At 32.1% G+C, this 20,148-nt stretch overlaps 4 protein-coding genes across 4 annotated transcripts; all 4 read left to right on the top strand.

Annotated features, from left to right (window-relative positions):
• The first annotated feature begins 2,699 nt into the window (after positions 1–2,699).
• Positions 2,700–5,978, top strand: LOC148582029 (replication protein A 70 kDa DNA-binding subunit C-like). Its single transcript, XM_088498710.1, has 11 exons — positions 2,700–2,849; positions 2,961–3,228; positions 3,315–3,411; positions 3,510–3,631; positions 3,722–3,806; positions 3,907–4,039; positions 4,175–4,329; positions 4,448–4,577; positions 4,675–4,875; positions 5,004–5,309; positions 5,416–5,978. Exons 1-11 carry the CDS (start codon positions 2,700–2,702, stop codon positions 5,584–5,586), a joined length of 1,818 nt encoding a protein of 605 aa, XP_088354836.1. The 3' UTR covers positions 5,587–5,978.
• A 1,733-nt stretch (positions 5,979–7,711) lies between these two features.
• Positions 7,712–10,472, top strand: LOC148582028 (uncharacterized). The gene is made up of 5 exons (XM_088495107.1): positions 7,712–7,817; positions 8,120–8,229; positions 8,316–8,557; positions 8,793–9,712; positions 9,808–10,472. Exons 1-5 carry the CDS (start codon positions 7,712–7,714, stop codon positions 10,470–10,472), a joined length of 2,043 nt encoding a protein of 680 aa, XP_088351233.1.
• Positions 10,473–10,556: 84 nt separating this feature from the next.
• Positions 10,557–12,439, top strand: LOC148582027 (uncharacterized). The gene is made up of 3 exons (XM_088495104.1): positions 10,557–11,025; positions 11,262–11,409; positions 11,524–12,439. The coding sequence occupies exons 1-3, from the start codon at positions 10,557–10,559 to the stop codon at positions 12,437–12,439; spliced, it is 1,533 nt and encodes a 510-aa protein (XP_088351230.1).
• A 4,024-nt stretch (positions 12,440–16,463) lies between these two features.
• Positions 16,464–19,858, top strand: LOC110267766 (uncharacterized). The gene is made up of 10 exons (XM_088498667.1): positions 16,464–16,697; positions 16,801–16,897; positions 17,749–17,880; positions 18,026–18,176; positions 18,268–18,435; positions 18,531–18,704; positions 18,852–19,006; positions 19,098–19,227; positions 19,376–19,564; positions 19,647–19,858. Exons 1-10 carry the CDS (start codon positions 16,511–16,513, stop codon positions 19,740–19,742), a joined length of 1,479 nt encoding a protein of 492 aa, XP_088354793.1. The 5' UTR covers positions 16,464–16,510; the 3' UTR covers positions 19,743–19,858.
• The last annotated feature ends 290 nt before the right edge of the window (positions 19,859–20,148 follow it).

Here is a 20,148-nt window from a genome sequence, read left to right as displayed (position 1 = left end):
GATTATCAATTCTGCTATTCCTAATCCCTTTGAATTGTTTGCAATGAATGTAGCAATTTATAAGTTCTTCTGCATTCAGATTCAAAATTCTGTTACTTATGTTTTATGTAAAATTTTATGAAGAACTTAAATAATTATAATGAACAAATCTATTGAGTTTTTATACTGTTTTCTCTATTCAGATTCGTCTTCTGTTATATGTATTTGATTTTAAATTTTATGAAGCACTCTCATAATTATATTGAGAGTTGACCCATTGAATGGTTTATTCAAATTTCATGAATCTATTTTTATTCTTTAATTTTGTGTATATTCAACCAATCTATTAACTTTAGATAAAGTGATTTGGTGGTTAGTTGTGGGCTGTGTGAATCATGATGAGGGAATTGGTTTTCTACCTAATATGTTCTATTGGTAGTGACGTGATTGCAAGAATTGATGTATAGCTTGCTGGTTGTACCTTTATATAGCTAATGTATTCTATTGGTGGTTATGTGATTGACAGTTTTTCATTCTTCTTTGTGTATATTTTTTTTTCCAGTTTATTTATAAACTTTTTTTCCAATTCATTTGCTGTTTCCCATGTATTCCTAACTAAGACATTTACCAACTCTAAATGTCATCGGTACAATGATTGTTTGGGGTAGTTGATCACTGCCTTCCCTATGGTGAAATGAGATATAGGTTCACTGCCGCAGGTATAGTGTGATTTGGTTCCTATTTCTTGATTTCTTGGAATTTTCAGTTGTTCTTGCTGTTTTTGTCTTTGTTCATGTTTTGCGGTTCTCATTAGTTGTCTCTATGATATTGAATGGAGATGGATATGAACTGATATTTTGTTTTTCGTGCATTTCTATATTCAATTTGAATTCAAAAAGGTGAGCCTCTCTCATACAAGTAGAACTAATTGTGATGCATTTGTGTGCTTGATTTAATTATATGCAAAGTAGGCCCATTAAATCCTATATATCAACTGATGAATCTATTTTTAATCTTTTACTTTGTATATATTCAACAAATCCATTTAGTTTTTATATTGTTCTCTGTATTCAAGATCATGTTCTTTCATTTTATATTTGATTTCAAATTCTATGAAGCACTCTCATAATTATATTGAGAGTAGATCCATTGAATGCAACATTAAAATTTCATCAATCTATTTTTATTTTTTATTTTCTGTATATTCAACAAATCCATGAAGTTTACATCAGCTGAATTGGTGGTTGCATGTGGGTTCTGTGAATCATGATGAGGGAATGGGTTTTGTACCTAATATTTTCTATTGGTAGTCATGTCATTCACATAAATTGATGTATAGCTGGCTGGTAGTTCCTTTATACAATTTGCTTTGATTTTAGTTCAATTTCATTCCATTCTTTTCTTGTTTGTATAAAAGAACATTTTTGACTAACAAGAAATTCCCTGCTCCAAGTAGTTATACGTTGATTAGGTTATCTTCCCTTAAAGGTCTGTTCTGCACAGAAAATTATGTTCTGCCATACATTGTTCACTGAAAATGTGTGTATCCGTATCAAGGTATGGGGTTTCTATCTTTTTGGTCAGTGGTGATGTGATTGATAAGAAGGAAGAGGCTTTCTCACAATCAGATGCCATTGCTCCATTGTTTGTGTTACTAGGGAATTATGTTCTAGGTAGTGTATTTGATATGTGGTGATGTGATTGATACCAATTGATTCATAGCTTCTTAGTGATTTATTTGGATTTTTGAAAAAACCTTTTGTTTGTCATGTCATTTGCATTTGAATCCTTTATTGGTTATGCAAAGAGTGCTGTATATTTCCCCTGTTGTATAGAAGTAGAGCTGATTGTTTTGAATTATTGTTCTTCTTTGATAAAGGAAAATGCTTTTGCCACTCTTATTCAATTTTTGCATTCGGAATTCCATTCTCTCCTGTTCAGGTCTTGAGAGAAATTGATGTATAACTTGCTGGTCATTTATTTATTTATTCAGTTCAATTGAATTGCATTACATTATTTGGTGTTTGTGAAAAAACAAATTTAGATATGAGCTGGTTTTCGTATGAAAATCTTTACTGCACACACAATAAGGTTGTCCTATATATTTTTAATTGGAAATGTCTGAATCATTACTAACCTATGAGGTTTCAATCTCACCCATTTCCCGAATGTTGATGTGATTGATGGATTTTTGTTGATGGTTGTGTATAGTTTCTTTTTCCGTTAATTTGCTGTTTCCAATGTATCCCTACCTAGGACATTTACCAACTCTCATTGCCATGAGTAGAACCATTGTTTGGGGTAGTTGATGATTGTTTTCCCTATGGTGTAATGATATTTAGGTGCACTGTAGTAGGTATGGTGTCATATCTCATTTTTTGCTCTCTATTTCTTGATTTCTTGAAACTTTCACTTGTTTTTCCTTTTTTTGTGTTGGTTCAGGTTTTGCTCCTATGATTAGTTGTCTCTATGCCATTGAATGGAGATGCATGTGGACTCAGATTTCGTTTTCCCTCCATTTCCATCCTCAACTTGAATTAAAAAAAGTGAGCTTGTGTCTTGGTTTTTTTTCTATAAAAGGATTGTTGGTGGACCACATTCAATGCACAAACATTCTGCTCTGTTCTATTTCCTCCTAAGCTCTATCTATTCTAGAATTTTTCTGTTTCCATTTTGATCTATTTCATCAACTATGTTTATCTCCTTTTTTTTTTACTGCAATGCCTCCTCCATTTGATATGATTTCTAAGATGCATCCTCCTAGAGAGGCTTGGAGGTTGAAAGTTAGGGTTCTAAGGCTTTGGGTTGTACCCTCTTTTGGTAACAATGAGGTTCCTAACTCAATGGAGATGATTCTCCTTGATGAGCATGTTAGCCCCTATTAAGTTCTCTTTTAAATATGGTGTTACTTGTTTTTTAAATTTACAAGTTTAAATTATGTGTTTCACTAATCTGATTTTGTTCTTTTGTTGGATTTCTAGTGTGGAAAAATACAAGCTACAGTTAAGAAACCACTCCTTAATAGGTTTAGGGATCTTATAGTTGAGGGTCAGGTTTATAGAATGGCATACTTTACTGTTGTTTCAAATCATGGTAGTTATAGAGCAACTTCTCATGAATTCAAATTGGTTTTCCTTCACCGAACCACTGTTGTAGCTGTTGATGAAGATGTTATCCCTAAGACTTGTTTCAACATGTTTCCTTTTTCTGATTTGCTGAATATGACCGAAGATTATGATTTTTTAGTTGGTGAGTCTGTCTTCTTTGTTTGCTGTTATTTATGTTTTTTTAACAGATGCTTTGAATATTTAATAGGTTTTGTTTGTTTGGAATAGATATTATTGGTCTTTTAACTTCAGTGGGAGAAGAGAAAAAATATGCAAAAGAGGGCAAAATTGTGAAAATGATTGTGCTGGAATTAACTTCCAAAGAGTATGTTGATCGAGTCATTCCTGCTGGTTTATCTTTATGTTTTAATCACTTTCTCTCCTTATTTTCTGTTTCATTGTTTGTTATGTTTTGAGTTTCAGTCTTACCTTGCGATGTGCATTGTTTGGGGATTATGTTAATCAAGTAAATCATTTCCTTGCGTCTGGCTATGTGGAGCAGCCTGTTGTAGTCATTCAACTTGCAAAAGTCAAGTTCTTTAGGGGTACATTGTTTGTTTTCTGTACATCTCATTGCTGCTCTAGGTGTTGTCTCCAATAAACTTTTGCTTGACTCTTTCTGTGTTCCTATGTAGGTCAAGTAGGCCTTCAAAATGTGATGTATGCCACTCAAATGTTATTTAATCCTGATCTTCCTGAGGTTGTTGATTTCAGGCATAGGTTAGGATGGTTTATTTTGTTGATTTTTTATTCTATTCTTTATTTATAGCCAATCTGGGCTAACAAGTACAAGTATTATCATAATTTTTTTTTCTTTTAGTATGATTGAGCAAGGGGTGAATGGTACTCAGCCACTGTTTATTGCAAATGAGGGTAAAGTTGTGTCCTTGGAAGATGATTTCATGCGTTTAACTAGAAAATGCACCATTGAAGAGCTTCAAGATAAGAATCAGGTTGTCTTCATTTGAGTTAGTTTTGTTTATGTTTATTTTATGTACAAATGAACTGAAAAATAGAATCAAACAACAATTTCGAGATCTGATTTTTCATTCATATCGTTAACAAATTCTAAAATGCTGTTTGGATAGGAGGGTTCTTTTATCATTTTTGGTACAATCCAAGGTATTGTTGAGGATGGAGGTTGGTGGTATTCTGCTTGTGTGTGTGGAAAGGGTATCTATCCTCAGAATGGTGTATATTACTGTGATTTCTCTTTGAAGCACATAACCAATGTCACTCCAAGGTCAGAAATTTTGTTGAAAGTGTATTCTTATTTTGTCTTCTGGATTGTTTGTAAGAATGATGTTTCTTGGTATTATTTTTTCTGAATCATTGTGTTCCTTTTTTTTCCCTCTCTTCAGATTTAAAGTTAAAATAACAGTTGAAGATCATAGTGGGGAGGGTATTTTCCTTCTCTTTGATCGTGAGGCATCTTATTTGCTTAAGAAATCATGTGCTGACTTGTTTAGTGAGGTTCAAAGAGATGCAAGTGTATGTACTTATTTTGTGTTTTCTGTTTTGTTCAGTTTATGGGATGTGATATTTCTTACTTAAACTCTGTATTTCGTATGTATTACTTTCAAAATAGCTTGTATGTGGGGATACTTATCCTCCCATTTTCCAAGGGCTCATTGGAAAGAAGTTACTGCTTAAGGTTGATACCAAAGGTGTCCCACATGATACATTTTATGGCACTTTCCGAGTTAGGAGAATATGTGATGATCCCACCATTATTACCATATTTGAACTTCCCAATTATGATGCTGATGACGAGTTTACTCCAAAAAAGGTTACATATTCTTATAATTATCCTTAGATTGTGTGAATTCATGTTTTGTTCTTTCTTTCTTTTTATATGTTTTGGTGAATTTTTCTTATGGTGTAATGTGTCTTTAAACTCTTATGCCATGTGAATAGGAGCCTGATTTACACAAATCTGTCCTGTTTGGAAAAGGGGATACTGGTATTAAGGAGGAGTCATCAAAGACTTGTATCAAAAGTGAAAAAGTTGATGGTGAGTGTTGTGGGATTTTATGTAAATCTCCAGTTCTTATAGATTTTCTTGCTGAAAAACACTCTGCTGTTTCTGGAGGGTCTGAGTTTTCTGCGTTAGTTAATGGTGAAGATGGGAAAGATGAGAAAACACCCACCAATGATACTGTTAGTGATGATCTTTCTACTGAACTGAATATATTGCTTAGCTCACCAGAAAAGGAAACTCAGGTTCTGTTATATACATTTTTTTTCTCCTCCCTATGTGTGCTGTTTCTAAATGGCTTTTCCAATCTTGAGTGACTTTGATAGGTTTTATTATTTTTTTTTGTCATAGGATGTGCTGTCCCATGTTCTCCATGCACGTTGCCAATATGGAGAAAAGGTGGCTCATGACAATGATGTTGTCACCTCCAAGGGCAAGAGGAATTTGAATCCCCAATTTGAAGAAGCGGCTACTCTTGCAGATGAGCGTGGGTCCAAGGTTGCCAAGGTTAATGGGGTGTGATTGAAGGTGTTGTATTGGGCTGCTGTGTGTAGGTGTAGGTATATTAGGTAGTATATTTACAATTGATTAAGAAGGCTTGTGATTCCAGATATTTTGAAATGTAATCATGCTGGCTGTATGGTGTTTTGGTCTAACTTTTTTGGATTGTTTCCAACAAATAGGATTGTCAGATATAGGGGTTTTCCTTTTTGTGTTGGGTGCGGTTATGTGTCAAGTATCTGTATTCTCAACCCCTCTTTTTGTAATAGTGACTTTGCTAGGGATTGGACACATTTTCAATGTTGTAGCCTGTTTAGGTTACATACTAGGATAGGTTGTCAGATGTTTGGATCCTCCTTGTCATAGGAGAGATAGCCATATGTAGTTGTTCATATCACTATCAATATTTTCATGAAATGCAGCAGTTTTTAATTTTTATTTGTTCATTGTTGTACAACTTTATCTTTTCATGTTATTTACTTATTGGTGTATTTTAGAATACTTTATTTTCTTTGCTTTTCTCCCTTATCAAAACTCTCTATGGTTATGTAAGTTCTTTTTTGGTTTGTTTAGCTTTTATAAAGTTAACTCCAACACTTACTCCCCCCAAAAAAGATAGAAAATTTGTTGGTTAATAGATTGACAATTTGTTTTCCTATCGACTCGCCTTTTTTTTAATACATATTTTTTTATGGGTACTTAACAATGTCAATGCCTTTTTTGCAATGAATTAGGGTAGTTTTCGTGGTTTGTGTTTCAAACTCTTTTTTTTAATACGTGTAACAAAGATGTCTCAGAATTCTGTTCTTGCTAGAGAATATAGGAGAAATTCTTTGAAAAGAAAGCGAACACAAGGTCACAATCGAAATGCAAGAGGTGGGTATTGATTTTAATTGTGATATTTTTATTATTTTGGTTCAATTTTCAATGATTTTATATCCATTGGAGTCTTTGTAATTTTGTTCCTTTTCTAATGTTTTAGAGGTGCTCCATTCCTCGATGCCTGTTGTTTCTTTGAATGATTATTCCGGTAATTTTTATTGCTCTATCTATATTTTTGCGGTTAATCCTTATGTTTGTAATAATTTACATGTTTATTTTATATGTTTCCAATGTTTTGTGCTCATTTTTGTCTTTTAGAAAATTTAGTTGACGTGTCCCAGAATGTTTACCAGAGTTCAACTTTTATTTTGTCAGGTACAATAATATGTTTAAGTATTCTATTCCTCTCCAATTTTGTTTTTGTTAAATTATATTTTAAGGTCTTTTGGTTTATATGTAATAACGCATTCGTTTGTTGATTTACTATTGTTTTCTTGCAGTTTTATACCTAAAAGGTTTGATTTAACTAATAGTAACTCATACAATTCCAAATTAAATATATTAGGAGATTTCTGTACTTTATATTTTTTTTAATTTAATATCTCACTTAGTACCGTATGAATAAATTCATTTAGTATCATATCATTAATTGCATATTAAAAAAATTAATTACTCTATTGGTCCTCTAAATTCTTGAAATTTTCTGTTAGGTGCATATAATATCTTTTTTGTTTCAATCATATCCCTTAGACAAAATTCATTTTTTTTATTAGGCTATTATTGGTATTGATTTGGTCAATTGTATCAGGATGTATTTACAAAAAAAAAAAAAAAACAATACGTTCATGAATTCAATTAAAAGAAAAACAAAGCCTTTGAAGCTAATTAAGGAAAAAAAATGGTGTAATGACTCAATTAAAATAAGAAAAAAAAACGGAGTTCCTTAAAAAATTTGGAAAATGCTATGCATCAATAGAGTCATTAAAGTATAAAAAAATACAACATGATTCTAATTGTGATTTTGATTATATAATTTGAACTTACATAATTAGTATGAGTAATTAAAATAATGAAACAAAGTCTATTCTAACATTAAAAAAGAAAACAAACTCTTCTTGAATATGCTTTATGTTTTATCTACATTTTGTTTTTCAATAAATCAATGTTACTTCAGGTTGGTTTTTGTAGTTTATTACATTTTTAACGTTCAATTTTTATGCTGATTATTAAATAATCAATTCATTTCTTATTTCATCATGAATTTTTTTTTTATATTTGGTTGTTAAATATATATTTACATAAATTTCTATTAATTTAAATTAAAATGGATGATATAGGCCAATCAGAAATATATGATCCTTCGATAAATTCATTAAGTCAAGTTGCTTCTGTTATTGATCATCCGCTGTTCTGGCAAAGTGAGATACAAGGTACGCTCTCTTTCTTAAATCATCTATTATTTAATAATACTCAAATTAAAATCTTATTTAGTTAGTTTTAAAAGATTCCATTCTGCTTCTGTGATGAGATATTATTCAGGCAGTGTAAAATAGAAATAGTGTTTTCCTATATATTCTTCTTACAAAATTTAAACGAGTCAATTATTTATTATATATTATATCAATAAGCTAATGGTTTATTCATTTTATGTTCAATCTCTTTCATGGCATCTAACTCAGATAAAAAAAAATTTAACAGAAGTGCATGTTTTTTTCTTGTTTATTTTTACCAGGTTGTCTTGATGTTGGTGATCCTAACTATGAATGCTCAATCTGTGGGGCGTGTTTTTGGTTATCAGAACGTGTTGAAAGAGATTCTACAATTAGTCGACCTGTTTTTACTGTTTGTTGTTAAAAAGGGAAAATTCAATTACCTTATCTTCAAAAGCCCCCAGATCTGTTATATAATTTGATTAATGGACATGATAGGAAGAGTCTGTATTTCCAAAAAATATTCGATCCTATAACAGTATGTTTGCCTTCACGTCTCTTGGTGGTAAAGTATTGGATTCAGTGAATGATGGGAGTGGTCCACCGCAGTTTATAATAACTGGTCAAAATTATCATCGGATTGGAAGTTTGCTCCCAGATCCTGGTCAGAAGCCTAAATTTGCGCAATTATATATATACGACACTCAACATGAGATAATGCATAGGCGGGAAATCTTTCGGTATGTGTGTTTGAAGTTTTGTTGTTAATTTTTTTTATTTTATCTCCTTAATGTTTTAGTGTTATTTGCATTGAAAAACATGTTTATATCTGTCACTGGATAGTTATATTGTGTTTTATTCCCGTTATAATGTGTTATTAATCATTTCTGGTTGATAATGATTTATCAAAACATATTGAAATTGTATCCTGTGTGGTTTTAAATATATTTTGTGGTTAATGTATATTTGTTTTAGGCAAACATCTGAGATGGATGAAGAATTGATAATTGAGTTATTGCAAATGATTGATACTCATAATGTCATAGCACAGTCATTTCGAAGAGTCAGAGAATTTTATCAGTGTCATCCATCCGAGATATTCTCTTTGAAGTTGTATTCGCATAGGAAGGTTGATCGAAGAAATTACAATTCTCCCTCTTGTGATGAAGTTGCTGCTCTGATTGTTGGAGATTTTGATTCGTCGGATCATGGTCGTGACATTATTGTTCAATCTACTACTGGTCAGTTGCAACGTATCTATGAAACTCATGCTCTGTATTGGCCTTTACAGTATCCGTTGTTGTTTCCATATGGCGAGGATGGTTACCAATTGAATATTCCATATCGAGGTCAACAGGAGGGATATGTCCCTGGAAGAAGAACAAGGGTTTCTCTCAGGGAATTCATATGTTTTCGTTTGCAAATTAAGGAGCAAGAAGATGGAATTATTCATAAGTGTAGGCGATTATTTCAACAATTTGTTGTTGATTGTTTCACGATGATTGAGTCCCAGAGGTTGTATGAGATTAGGATGAAGCAAAGTACAATTAGAGGAGAAGTGCTTCAAGGAATAGAAGAGGCTATGCGTCGTGGTGACGATGAAGCTTCTTCAATTGGGACACGAGTCATCTTGCCTTCTTCGTTCACTGGTGGTAGACGTTATATGTTTAATCGTTGTCAGGATGCGATGGAAATCTGTAAACATTTTGGCTATCCAGATTTATTTCTTACTATTACGTGTAATCCAAATTGGCCTGAATTTCAGCGGTTCACGGAGCGAGAGCGAATTCCCATCGCTGATCGTCCTGATATTTCTTGCCGGGTTTTTCATGCTAAGTTGAAATGCCTGCTAAGCGATCTCAAGGAAGGTGTATTTTTTGGTCCACTTAATGCAGGTATGTTCCTTTCTTGCTTAGCATTTCAATTTCTGTCTGTTGTTTTTGTAGATGTAGTTGTCTGGCTTCTTTATGTTGTTTTTTGTATTTTTTAGGCATGTATACTATTGAGTTCCAAAAAAGAGGTCTACTGCATGCACACATGTTACTATGGCTTAACGGGGAAAGCAACTTACAAAGTGTTGAAATTGTTGATGAATTCATCTGTGCTGAACTACCCAATCCACAGAAATTTCCATCTCTTTATAATGTTGTCACCAAGTACATGATCCATGGTCCTTGCGGTCTTCTTAGACCGAGTTCTCCTTGCATGAAAGATGGTAAGTGCTCAAAGTTTTATCCGAAAAGATTTGTTGATCAAACGAGCTTTGATGAAGATGGCTATCCGATTTATAGACGTCGTAATATGGGTGTGACAGTGAAGATCAATGACGTTGATATTGACAACAGATTTGTTGTGCCTTATAATCCACTACTGTTAATGAAATATCAAGCTCACATAAATCTTGAGTTCTGTAACAAGTCAAACGTCATCAAGTATCTTTTTAAGTATATCAATAAGGGTCCGGATCGGGTCATTGCAACTGTTGGAGAAACACATTATGTTGGGGAATCTTCTCAGGTAGTTGATGAGATCAAGCAGTATTACGACTGTCGTTATTTATCACCGTCTGAATCCATGTGGAGAATTTTAGCTTATGATATTCATCATAGATGGCCGTCAGTACAGAGGTTGACTTTTCACTTGCCGAACCAGTAGCATGTTGTATTCGATGATGCTGATATCACCACTCATGTTTATTTGCGCAACAAAGATTTGCTGACGATGTTTACGGGTTGGATGATGGCGAACAGGCGGTTCCCAGATGGGCGGTCTTTAACATATGTTGAATATCCAGGAAAATTTGTCTATTGTTCGAACAGTAGGGAGTGGAAGCCGAGACAAAGGGGATTCTCAATTGGAAGATTGAGTTTTGCTCATCCGTCATCTGGTGAACTTTTCTATATGCGGATGCTTTTGAATGTGCAGAGAGGTTGTACCAGTTTTCGAAGTATACGAACTGTGAATGGTGTTACTTATGATACATTTCAGGAGGCATGTTCTGCCATGGGATTCTTGATAGATGATAAGGAGTATGTTTCTGCTATTAAGGAAGTTGCCAAGGTAGCGTCCACTGCACAGCTAAGGAGGTTTTTTGTGATATTGTTGTTATCTGGTTCCATGGGAAGGCCTCTGTCAGTTTGGGAACAAACTTGGGCCTATTTGTCTGATGATATTCTTTATCGCAGAAGGCATGAGCTGCAATATCCTGGTAAGAATTTTGTTTATGGTGATTTTATTATATGACAAGCAGACACACACGAACTTAGACAGTGCAGAAATTATATTATCGTGCTAATATTTATTAATTATTGTTAAATGTAGATTTAACGATGAGTTAGGACAAGTTGCAAACATTTTGTTTGTTAGAAATTGAGAAACTATTGTAGAGTAATGGAAAATCATTGAGAAATTATGCCGGTATACCAGTTCCTAATAACTTTCTAGTGTCTCAATTTAGCAACTTGATGTTGCTGCGTGAGTTGCAGTATGACACTGTTTCTTTGACTCGTGAGCATGATGCAAACGTCTTAAAGTTAAATGAAGAACAGAGGGTGGTCTATGATAAAATTATTGATTGCGTTTTGAATAAGAGGCACGGATTCTTTTTTGTTTATGGCTTTGGTGGCACTGGAAAAACTTTTTTATACAGGGTTTTGTCGGCTTGATTGCGATCTGAGAAAAGGATTGTTATAAACGTTGCTTCTAGTGGTATTGCTTCTCTGTTGTTACCTGGTGGTAAGACGGCTCACTCTATGTTCAATATTCCTATTGAGCTGACTGAAGAAACTGTTTGTCGGATTAAGAAGGATAGTGCAAAAGCTGAGGTAGTCCGATTGGCCGATTTGATTATTTGGGATGAGGCACCGATGACTAACAAGTTGGCTTTTGAAGCACTCGATAGGACGTTACGTGATATAATGGTTTTGGTCTCTGATAGGAATAAAGATTTACCTTTTGGTGGGAAGGTGGTTGTTCTCGGTGGTGATTTCAGGCAAGTCTTGCCAGTTATTCCGAAAAGTTCTCGTGCTGAGATTGTGATGGCTTCGATAAATTCTTCTGTCCTCTGGAAATATTGTGAAGTTTGTTGTCTGACAAAAAATATGAGGTTAACAATGGGATTGGAACAGTCAACTTCTCAGGAGTTAAAGTCATTTTCAGATTGGATACTTCAAATTGGTGAAGGTCGCTGTGGAACAGTGGTCAATGATAAACTTTTTGTTGAGATTCCTTATGATTTAATAATTCCTGTCTTGGAAAATCCAGTGGAAGATATTGTAAATACAATTTATCCGGATTTGGTTCAGAATTTTCGTGATCCAAGTTTTTTCCAGGATAGGGCAATTTTGGCTCCGACTGTTGACAATGTTGAAGAGATAAATAATTATATTGTTGACTTGTTGCCCGGGGAGGAAAAAAATTATCTCAGTACTGATTCGATATGTGGTAGTGATGTCTATTCTGATGTTGATGTTGATTGGATAAATGTTGAATTCTTGAATCAGATTAGGTGTTCTGGTCTACCTAATCATTCATTGAAATTGAAAATAGGTGTGCCTATTATTTTGTTGAGGAATATTGATCCAGCTGGGGGTTTGTGTAATGGTACCCGACTTGTTGTGTGAGATTTAGGGAGAAATGTGATCGGTGCGGATATTGTTTCTGGTAGCAATGTTGGGGATAAAGTTTTTATCAGTAGAATGAATATGATTCCCAGTGATACAACTATACCGTTTAAATTCCAACGCCGTCAGTTCCCGGTTTCTCTGTCGTTTGCGATGACAATAAACAAAAGCCAGGGTCAGACATTATCAACAGTCGGTTTGTTCTTGCGTCGTCTTGTGTTTTGTCACGGTCAACTTTATGTAGCTGTTTCCCGAGTTAGGAATAGAAATGGTCTTAAGATTTTAGTTTGTGGTGATGCATTGGTTGATCCTGTCAGTACTGAAAATGTTGTATTTACGGAAGTTTTTGATAAGATATAATGTAGTTTCTTTGTATACATTCCAATCTTATCTGTGTAATTTATAGTTTTATTTTGGTGTATGTTTTCTTTATAGATGGACAGTTTCTCTAGGGTATGTGTAAAATCGTCTCAACCATTTTGTATACACTAGGTGCACCATTTTTTATGGACTGTTATATTCTATTAAATGAAAATCAAAGTATGTTATGAAAGAAGAGTATTCATACGATTTATCAATAAATGGTATATTACTATATATTAGCATGCGCGTGGTTTCATCTCTGTTGTGGAGAGCTATCTGCGTTTTAGGCCCGCACACATCCAAGCTGGATGTTCTTATTTAAACTACTTAATTATGCACTAAGATATTATGTATCTGTTACAGTTTATCAATATTCTTCTGATATTATTTTCTCTAAAAAAATGGAAAGAAATTATATTGTTAATTTATTAATAAAAATAAAATATTTCCATCTTATTAATCAAAATTAATTATTTATGTTCTTATAGCAAGAAAGGTTATATGATACCAATGTAAGTTTCATTTTAATGTTATAAACAAAAAAATTATTTTAATCGTAATTACACTCGGTCTATACAATTTTATTTTATTTTGTTATTTCTAAGAAATATATTTAGGTAACTTTTTTAAAACGTATGTATCAATTATTCTTGGTGGCTTCTGCTCTCTATTTTTTTATTATTTTGGTTTTAATATTTAGTAAAAATTCTAATTTGATGTCTAATATTTTAAATATTTTGTTTTGGTTCAAAATAATTTTATACGATTTTAGATATTGTTATAGTATTCTTATTTAAACTACTTAATTATGCACTAAGATATTATGCATCTGTTACAGTTTATCAATATTCTTCTGATATTATTTTTTGTAAAAAAATGGAAAGAATGATATTGTTAATTTATTAATAAAAATAAAATATTTCCATCTTATTAATCAAAATTAATTATTTATGTTCTTATAGCAAGAAAGGTTATATGATACCAATGTAAGTTTCATTTTAATGTTATAAACAAAAAAATTATTTTAATCGTAATTACACTCGGTCTATACAATTTTATTTTATTTTGTTATTTCTAAGAAATATATTTAGGTAACTTTTTTAAAATGTATGTATCAATTATTGTTGGTGGCTTCTGCTCTCTATTTTTTTATTATTTTGGTTTTAATATTTAGTAAAAATTCTAATTTAATGTCTAATATTTTAAATATTTTGTTTTGGTTTAAAATAATTTTATATGATTTTAGATATTGTTATAGTATTCTTATTTAAACTATTTAATTATGCATTAAGATATTATGTATCTGTTACAGTTTATCAATATTCTTCTTTTATATTAACCTTTGATCTCTCTGTAATATAATCGAATGCTCTATACAAATATGGCATATTTTATAAGTACATAATTGTTGTTCTCATTTAAGATATACCCTCCTGTTTAATGAATAGAATTGATGGTTCATATTTTATTTTGATTTTTTTTTTTAAAAAAAGGTCAGTTTTTTTTTTTTATCAAGAAAAAGTCAGTTTTTAAATACAGTTATTTTAGCGACTATTAAAAAGTTAATTGAATATGGCCCAGTTTGGATAACGAACTTCTTTTTTTTTTATAAAATAACTTAAATGATAAATGATTCTATTAAGAGTAACTTATAAATAGGTTATTTTGTGTTCGGATTTTTAACTCTAAAAGTGCTTATTTTATATAAATCTGATGGAAATTAAATGTATTATGTGAGAAGTGATTATTTTTTAATTTTGTTTATAAACTTTTAAATTGCTTCTTAAAAAGTTGCAATTTGGTCTTTAAAATTTTATCAGACATTAATATTACTACTTTACATAAGTTAAAAGTTAAAAAAAGTTACTTCTAATGTTTTGTAAACGGGCCCTATATCTTTATTAAAATATGAAATTTTATTAAAAAAACTTAATTATTTACTTTTTTAAATTTGATATTATTTTTTCCAAATAAAATATATTATAACTACTTTATATATTATTCTTATGAATTTATCCAAATTTCAATTTATTTTGTTTTATTTTTTTTACTTAAAATGTATCTATTTTAATAGATGAACCAAAATTTTATTTTTTTCAAAATTCAATTTAAAGTATTTTTTTAATACATTGATTTTTCATAAAATAAAAAACTGAAATATATAAAATTATTGATTTTATTTTTTTTTCTACGACTCAAAAAAACACTTGGTTGCATTTATTTGTTTTTATTAGTATAATCATCTCAATTAAACGCTAAAGTTAATTAAGGTGAGGTCATTCTAATTTCTTTTCATCAAGTTCATCAATTTGGGGTTATTAGGGATCCTAAAAGACGTTTCTGTCTCACGCGGTTTGCTCTATCCCTAACCAAATCTCCATCCGTCGGATGATCGCCGCACCGCCATCCTCGACTGAGATTTCGGCTTCCCTCCTCGGTTCTGGTCACATGCAGACAAGCTATGGCTATCTCTGCGATTCGATTCGGTTCCACCATGAGGGTGTTCTTCTCTTCGTTGTTTCTGTTCCTTTCTCCCCAGGGTTGTTCTGTCTCTCTCTGTCGAGGATGCCTCAGTCTCCATGTCGACTTCTCGGTTTTGGATAGCAGATGTTGTCACCGCGGTTCAAGAGGTATATGTGGGCTATGGTTCCATTCGCCCCTGTTCAATCTGTTTCTCGATTCCTTCTCCAGTTTGAATTTCTTTATTGTGTTAATTGTTGCTGTTTTCTGGATCTATCATTTAATTTTTAGTTGTTTGGTTTCTGGTTTAATCATGCTGATTGTTAATTGTTTTTCTAAATCAATGGTTCTCTCCTATGTTTGTGCTGTTGGTGTTTCTGTGAAATAATTTACTTCTTGGGGGGGGGGGTTTGCTCATTATAAATTATATAATTTCCTTTTTACTGTTGGACTGAAGCTAACTGTAGTGTTTGGTATAGTTGACTGATGAAATTCTCTTTTTGCTTTACTATGAATTGTCAAATCAAGTATATGTGGTAGGTATTTGGTAATTTGCAACAGACCTCTTCCCATATTGTTTTTGCTCTTTTCCCATGAGTATTTGGTAACTTGTGATATCTTCCTAAATGATGTGTGTGACCATATCAATCTATATATTCCTATTAGTCTATCTCTGTCCTATATGTGAAGCTTACATTGTAATATTGAGTGTTTGTTAAATTTGGGAGTTTATAACCCCAACTCCTTTGTTTATCTCCTCATCTTAGTTCTGAGTTCTTTTGTTTATATTTTCTACTTTTGGTGTTCTTATCTTTCATATTTTGGGAATGAATGACCATGTTGATCTGGTGGACAAAATCACTCCGTGGAGAGAATCATGGAAAGTGCATGTTAAAGTTGTCAAGTTGTGGTACCACAAGAATCCTGCTTTGGATTCTTCTCAAAATCTGTTGCATATGGTCTTAATGAATGAGAAGGTGAGTTTTATTTTATGTTAGCATTTCTTTAGGTTGTTGCAGTTTTTATTTTTTTTTTATAATATCCAGAAGGGAAGGTTGGAAACTGATATGTTTTTGTTGTTTTATTTTTTTAATCAAGTGTTGTTATGCTGTTTGGATACCTAAATAAGTTAATAAATTCAAATGAAGCATTTTTTTTCAACTGCAGTTACACAAGATCTAGGCCACCATTAGAGATTAGCTAATATCAAAATTTGCCTTGTCTCTAAATGAAGGAATTGTGTACTTGATGACCCATTTTACAGTTGTACCCAACACTGGTTTGAACAGGGTGACAAAACATCGGTTCAGACTTTTGTTCCAATACAACACATCTGTTGTTTCTGTGGTATCTCCAAGGATACCTCATTCGGGTCTGTGTTTTGCATCATTAGATGAAATTGATCAAATGACAAAGGACCACAATTTCCTGATTGGTTTGTACAAGTTTCTTGCTCTTCCCTTTTACTATCATGGTATTGTGTTTTAAAATGTGTGGTTTCTGATTCAAATTTGTATATGTTTCAATCTTATTATTAGACTTTGTTGGGATTATTACTGGTGTTCGAAAAGAAAGAGATGTGGCATCATATGGGAAGCTGGTGAAAGCAGTGGTGCTAGAAGTCTTTGCTGATGGGTAATATCTCTCTCACTGTCTCCTATATCAGTAGTTATCTTCTATTAATTCTGGTTTTTTTTTCTTCCAGTTTTTATGTTTATAAGAATAAATATATAGTTAGATCCTTTTGATCTTTTGAAACTTATCTGTTCAGCAAAAGGGTACAATGCAATGTGTTTGGAAATGCTTGTGATTTGTTAGAATATGATAAGTTACAAAAATATGGAAGATCTCCCCTGGTTGTCCTCGAGTCTTTTAAAATCAAAGCCATTGAAGGTTAGTTTCACGCATATTCAGCTTATTTTTACTCTAATATTTAGCTGTCTGTTTTCTTACCTTCTAATATGGATATGGTTTGGGGCTAATAAAATAGGATTCTTGCATGCAGGTGGGGTAATCCTACAGAATGTGATAGATGTCTCTAGGTTATTCATTAATCCTGACATTCCTGAGGCCGTTGAGTTCCTAAGCAAGTTAGTTGTGATCAAAATATTGAAAACCTAGAAGCTGCCATGGTTATTTTGTTGGTGTTCATGTATTTGTTTTGTGTTATGAAGATTAGTTATTGTATCTTGTGTGTAGATTTAGTGTAGCCAGTTATGGATTCTCAAGCCTTGTGACCAATGACCTTGGATACTTAGTTTCTAAAGTTGATGGTGATTATTTCAATTCCAAAGAGATCAGTAATATTCAAGATCTTCATTCAGATAATGGGGTACTACTTTAGATTGGCAAACTCTTTATTTAATACTTAATCTTGAATTTCTTAAACATCAGTCTTGGGTTTTGTAAGCTGTTTTGTTAATCATTATTGTATAGTATATCATTGTTTTTAAAATTTTACAGGATTCTCATTACTTTGTTATTAGGACAATTAAGGAAGTCATGGATGAACCAGATTGGTGGTACTACACATGTGTGTGTGGTCAAGCTGTTGTTGAGCATGAGGATCTCTACCTTTGTGATGCTTGTGGTTCATGTGTTGAGAATGTTATGGTCAAGTGAGTTCATATGTAACCTTATTTTGGAATAGATTAATTAATAATCTTATGGATTTTTTCTTACTTCTTTGTTATGCGCCACTCTATGTGTTGTTAAGCAGATTTTTTGGTTTTACTTATGATTCTTGGTTGTTAATTGTGTTAGATATGGGATTCGGGTAAAGATTCAGGATGCTAGCTGTACTGTTTTGTTTGTTTTGCTTGATAATGCGGCAACAAAACTATTTGGAAGAACCTGTTCTGAAGCATTTCTTAGCATAGAAGATGAATTTCCAGTTGATCCTAGTGTGCTTGCAGTATGAACTCTTTCATACTGAACCTCATTTAATCTTTATTATTTAAATTTTGTGTTCAAGTTTATTGATTCCTTTATATTAAACTCCTAAGGTTTGTCGGTCATACTCTCCACAAATGTTTGATCATGTTGTTGGAGAGGAGAAAGTTTTCAAGGTTGAAATTGATTCTGCAGTTGATCCAGATTACTCCAGTTGCTTTAAAATTGTGAATGTCTTTAGTCATAATCAAGAACCAGTTGCAGTTGATGATTATATCAATGTATGATTCCTCACCTTATCTTACAACATGTTGATGCAATTGTTTTTTTTTTGGAACCAATGGATTCGATGCTTATTTTAACTAACTTATCCCAGGCAATGCTTCATGGTCCCATTTTTCCACCAATCTATGATAGCTACTTGCAGTATGCAACTGGCGAAGATTACAAGACTCAAGTAGTTTGTGATAATGCTATTCAATCAGAAACTATTGAAGATATTATCACTGATCTTATTTCACCGAACCGCTGTTATTCTGATTCTGAGAACGTATTTTTTTTCCCTCATTTGCAATAAAATCTCTTAAATCATTTTTTTTGTTAGTCTTGTTATATCATAACTTGAAAAATTAGTAAATAATAGTTTTGTAAATTATTTGAAATTTTAAATTCTGTAATCCTTTTTTCTTTGTTGTAGGGTGGTTTTGTTTTTATTCTGGGAACTATATCATCTGTGTTGAAGAATCATAAGTGGTGGTTCTCAACTTGTTTATGTGGTTCTCTTGTGTCAACTAATAAAAATATTTTATCATGTGATCTATGTCAGCTTCAATGCATTGATGCTGTCCGAAGGTGTTTTGTTCTTTCATTTAATTCTGTTTTTGTAACTATTTATTATTTCAATGTTAACTGAAATTTTTGTTGTTTTCTCATGATTTGGAAGGTTCTGCTTGAAGGTTGTAGTGTCTCATTCAAATGGGAACAATATTTTTGTTCTTAAAGACCGTGAAGTCGTCCAAATAATAAAGACAAGATGCTCGAGTTTTTTGGATAATCACCCAAAGTTGAGTCAGGTTGTCATCCAATTGTGGTTTTAATTAGTATATGGATATACATATAGTAACTTTGTTTCTTTTGCAATTCCTAGAGAAAACATAAATTATTTTTGACGTATTTGTTAAGTATTTTGTGTTTTTTTTTTCTTTATTTTTTGGTTTTTAGGGATCTTATTGCAAAGTTGTTCCATTGAAACTCATTTCAAGTCTTTTGCACAAAAAAGTTGTGTTCATGGTTGATGCTAGGCCTGTGGGTTATGAGATGAATCGTTCTGTGTATATTGTTCAACAAATCTGGGATGATGCCTCTGTTATTAATGTTTTTAAGGCTGCTGCTGAGATGAATGACCATAAGGTTTGTTTTATATTTTTTATAATTTGTTCAATTATTAGTGTTTAAAAATATCAATAGCTAAGTGAATTTAAATTTTGTTCAGATTCATGTTCTGGTTGATTCTATACCTGAAGTTGAGGATGTTTTCAGCCAATGTGGAAGTGATCATGAGGCCGTGGAGGATTTGCATGCTTTTTAGTTTAATGTGTTGACATACTACTTTAAATTGTTGTTTGATTTCTGGTACTTAGTGTCTGTTGAATTCTAATATGGATATAATTGTGATAGTTATGTATTTAATGAAAGTACTTTTTAATTACAAGAAAAGAAAATCTTCGTTTATTTGAGCTATTTCAAATGAATTGGCTCAATAATTAATTAATTATTACTCTGTTTATAAATATAAGAATAAATTATAATCGCCCAAAAAGATATAGATGCTGGTTAATAAATTGCTTTACATTTACATTTTTTAATGTATTTAAGCTAAAGTTAAATTTAATTGTTATTAACAAATATATATTTTGTCTTCATTTAAAAATTTATAACATTTCAAATTGAAATATAAATATGAAAGCTGGTTAACTCCAAATACCGAACTGATT

Source organism: Arachis ipaensis, chromosome B10, assembly GCF_059453495.1.
Source record: "Arachis ipaensis isolate K30076 ecotype BB chromosome B10, ASM5945349v1, whole genome shotgun sequence".
Taxonomy (NCBI): Eukaryota; Viridiplantae; Streptophyta; class Magnoliopsida; order Fabales; family Fabaceae; genus Arachis; species Arachis ipaensis.
This window is presented reverse-complemented; position numbering and strand designations above follow the sequence as displayed.

Coding starts and splice junctions, on each gene's coding strand:
- LOC148582028 (XM_088495107.1), top strand. CDS start 7,712: ATGGATGATATAGGCCAATCAGAAATATATGATCCTTCGATAAATTCA. Junction 8,230..8,315: donor TTAGTCGACCTGTTTTTACT/GTTTGTTGTTAA, acceptor TGGACATGATAG/GAAGAGTCTGTATTTCCAAA. Junction 8,558..8,792: donor CATAGGCGGGAAATCTTTCG/GTATGTGTGTTT, acceptor TATTTGTTTTAG/GCAAACATCTGAGATGGATG.
- LOC110267766 (XM_088498667.1), top strand. CDS start 16,511: ATGACCCATTTTACAGTTGTACCCAACACTGGTTTGAACAGGGTGACA. Junction 17,881..18,025: donor GTTGAGAATGTTATGGTCAA/GTGAGTTCATAT, acceptor TAATTGTGTTAG/ATATGGGATTCGGGTAAAGA. Junction 19,007..19,097: donor TGCATTGATGCTGTCCGAAG/GTGTTTTGTTCT, acceptor ATGATTTGGAAG/GTTCTGCTTGAAGGTTGTAG.
- LOC148582027 (XM_088495104.1), top strand. CDS start 10,557: ATGGCGAACAGGCGGTTCCCAGATGGGCGGTCTTTAACATATGTTGAA. Junction 11,026..11,261: donor GCATGAGCTGCAATATCCTG/GTAAGAATTTTG, acceptor ATAACTTTCTAG/TGTCTCAATTTAGCAACTTG. Junction 11,410..11,523: donor GATTGCGTTTTGAATAAGAG/GCACGGATTCTT, acceptor CGTTGCTTCTAG/TGGTATTGCTTCTCTGTTGT.
- LOC148582029 (XM_088498710.1), top strand. CDS start 2,700: ATGCCTCCTCCATTTGATATGATTTCTAAGATGCATCCTCCTAGAGAG. Junction 3,807..3,906: donor GTTGTTGATTTCAGGCATAG/GTTAGGATGGTT, acceptor TTTTTCTTTTAG/TATGATTGAGCAAGGGGTGA. Junction 4,578..4,674: donor AGGTTCAAAGAGATGCAAGT/GTATGTACTTAT, acceptor CTTTCAAAATAG/CTTGTATGTGGGGATACTTA.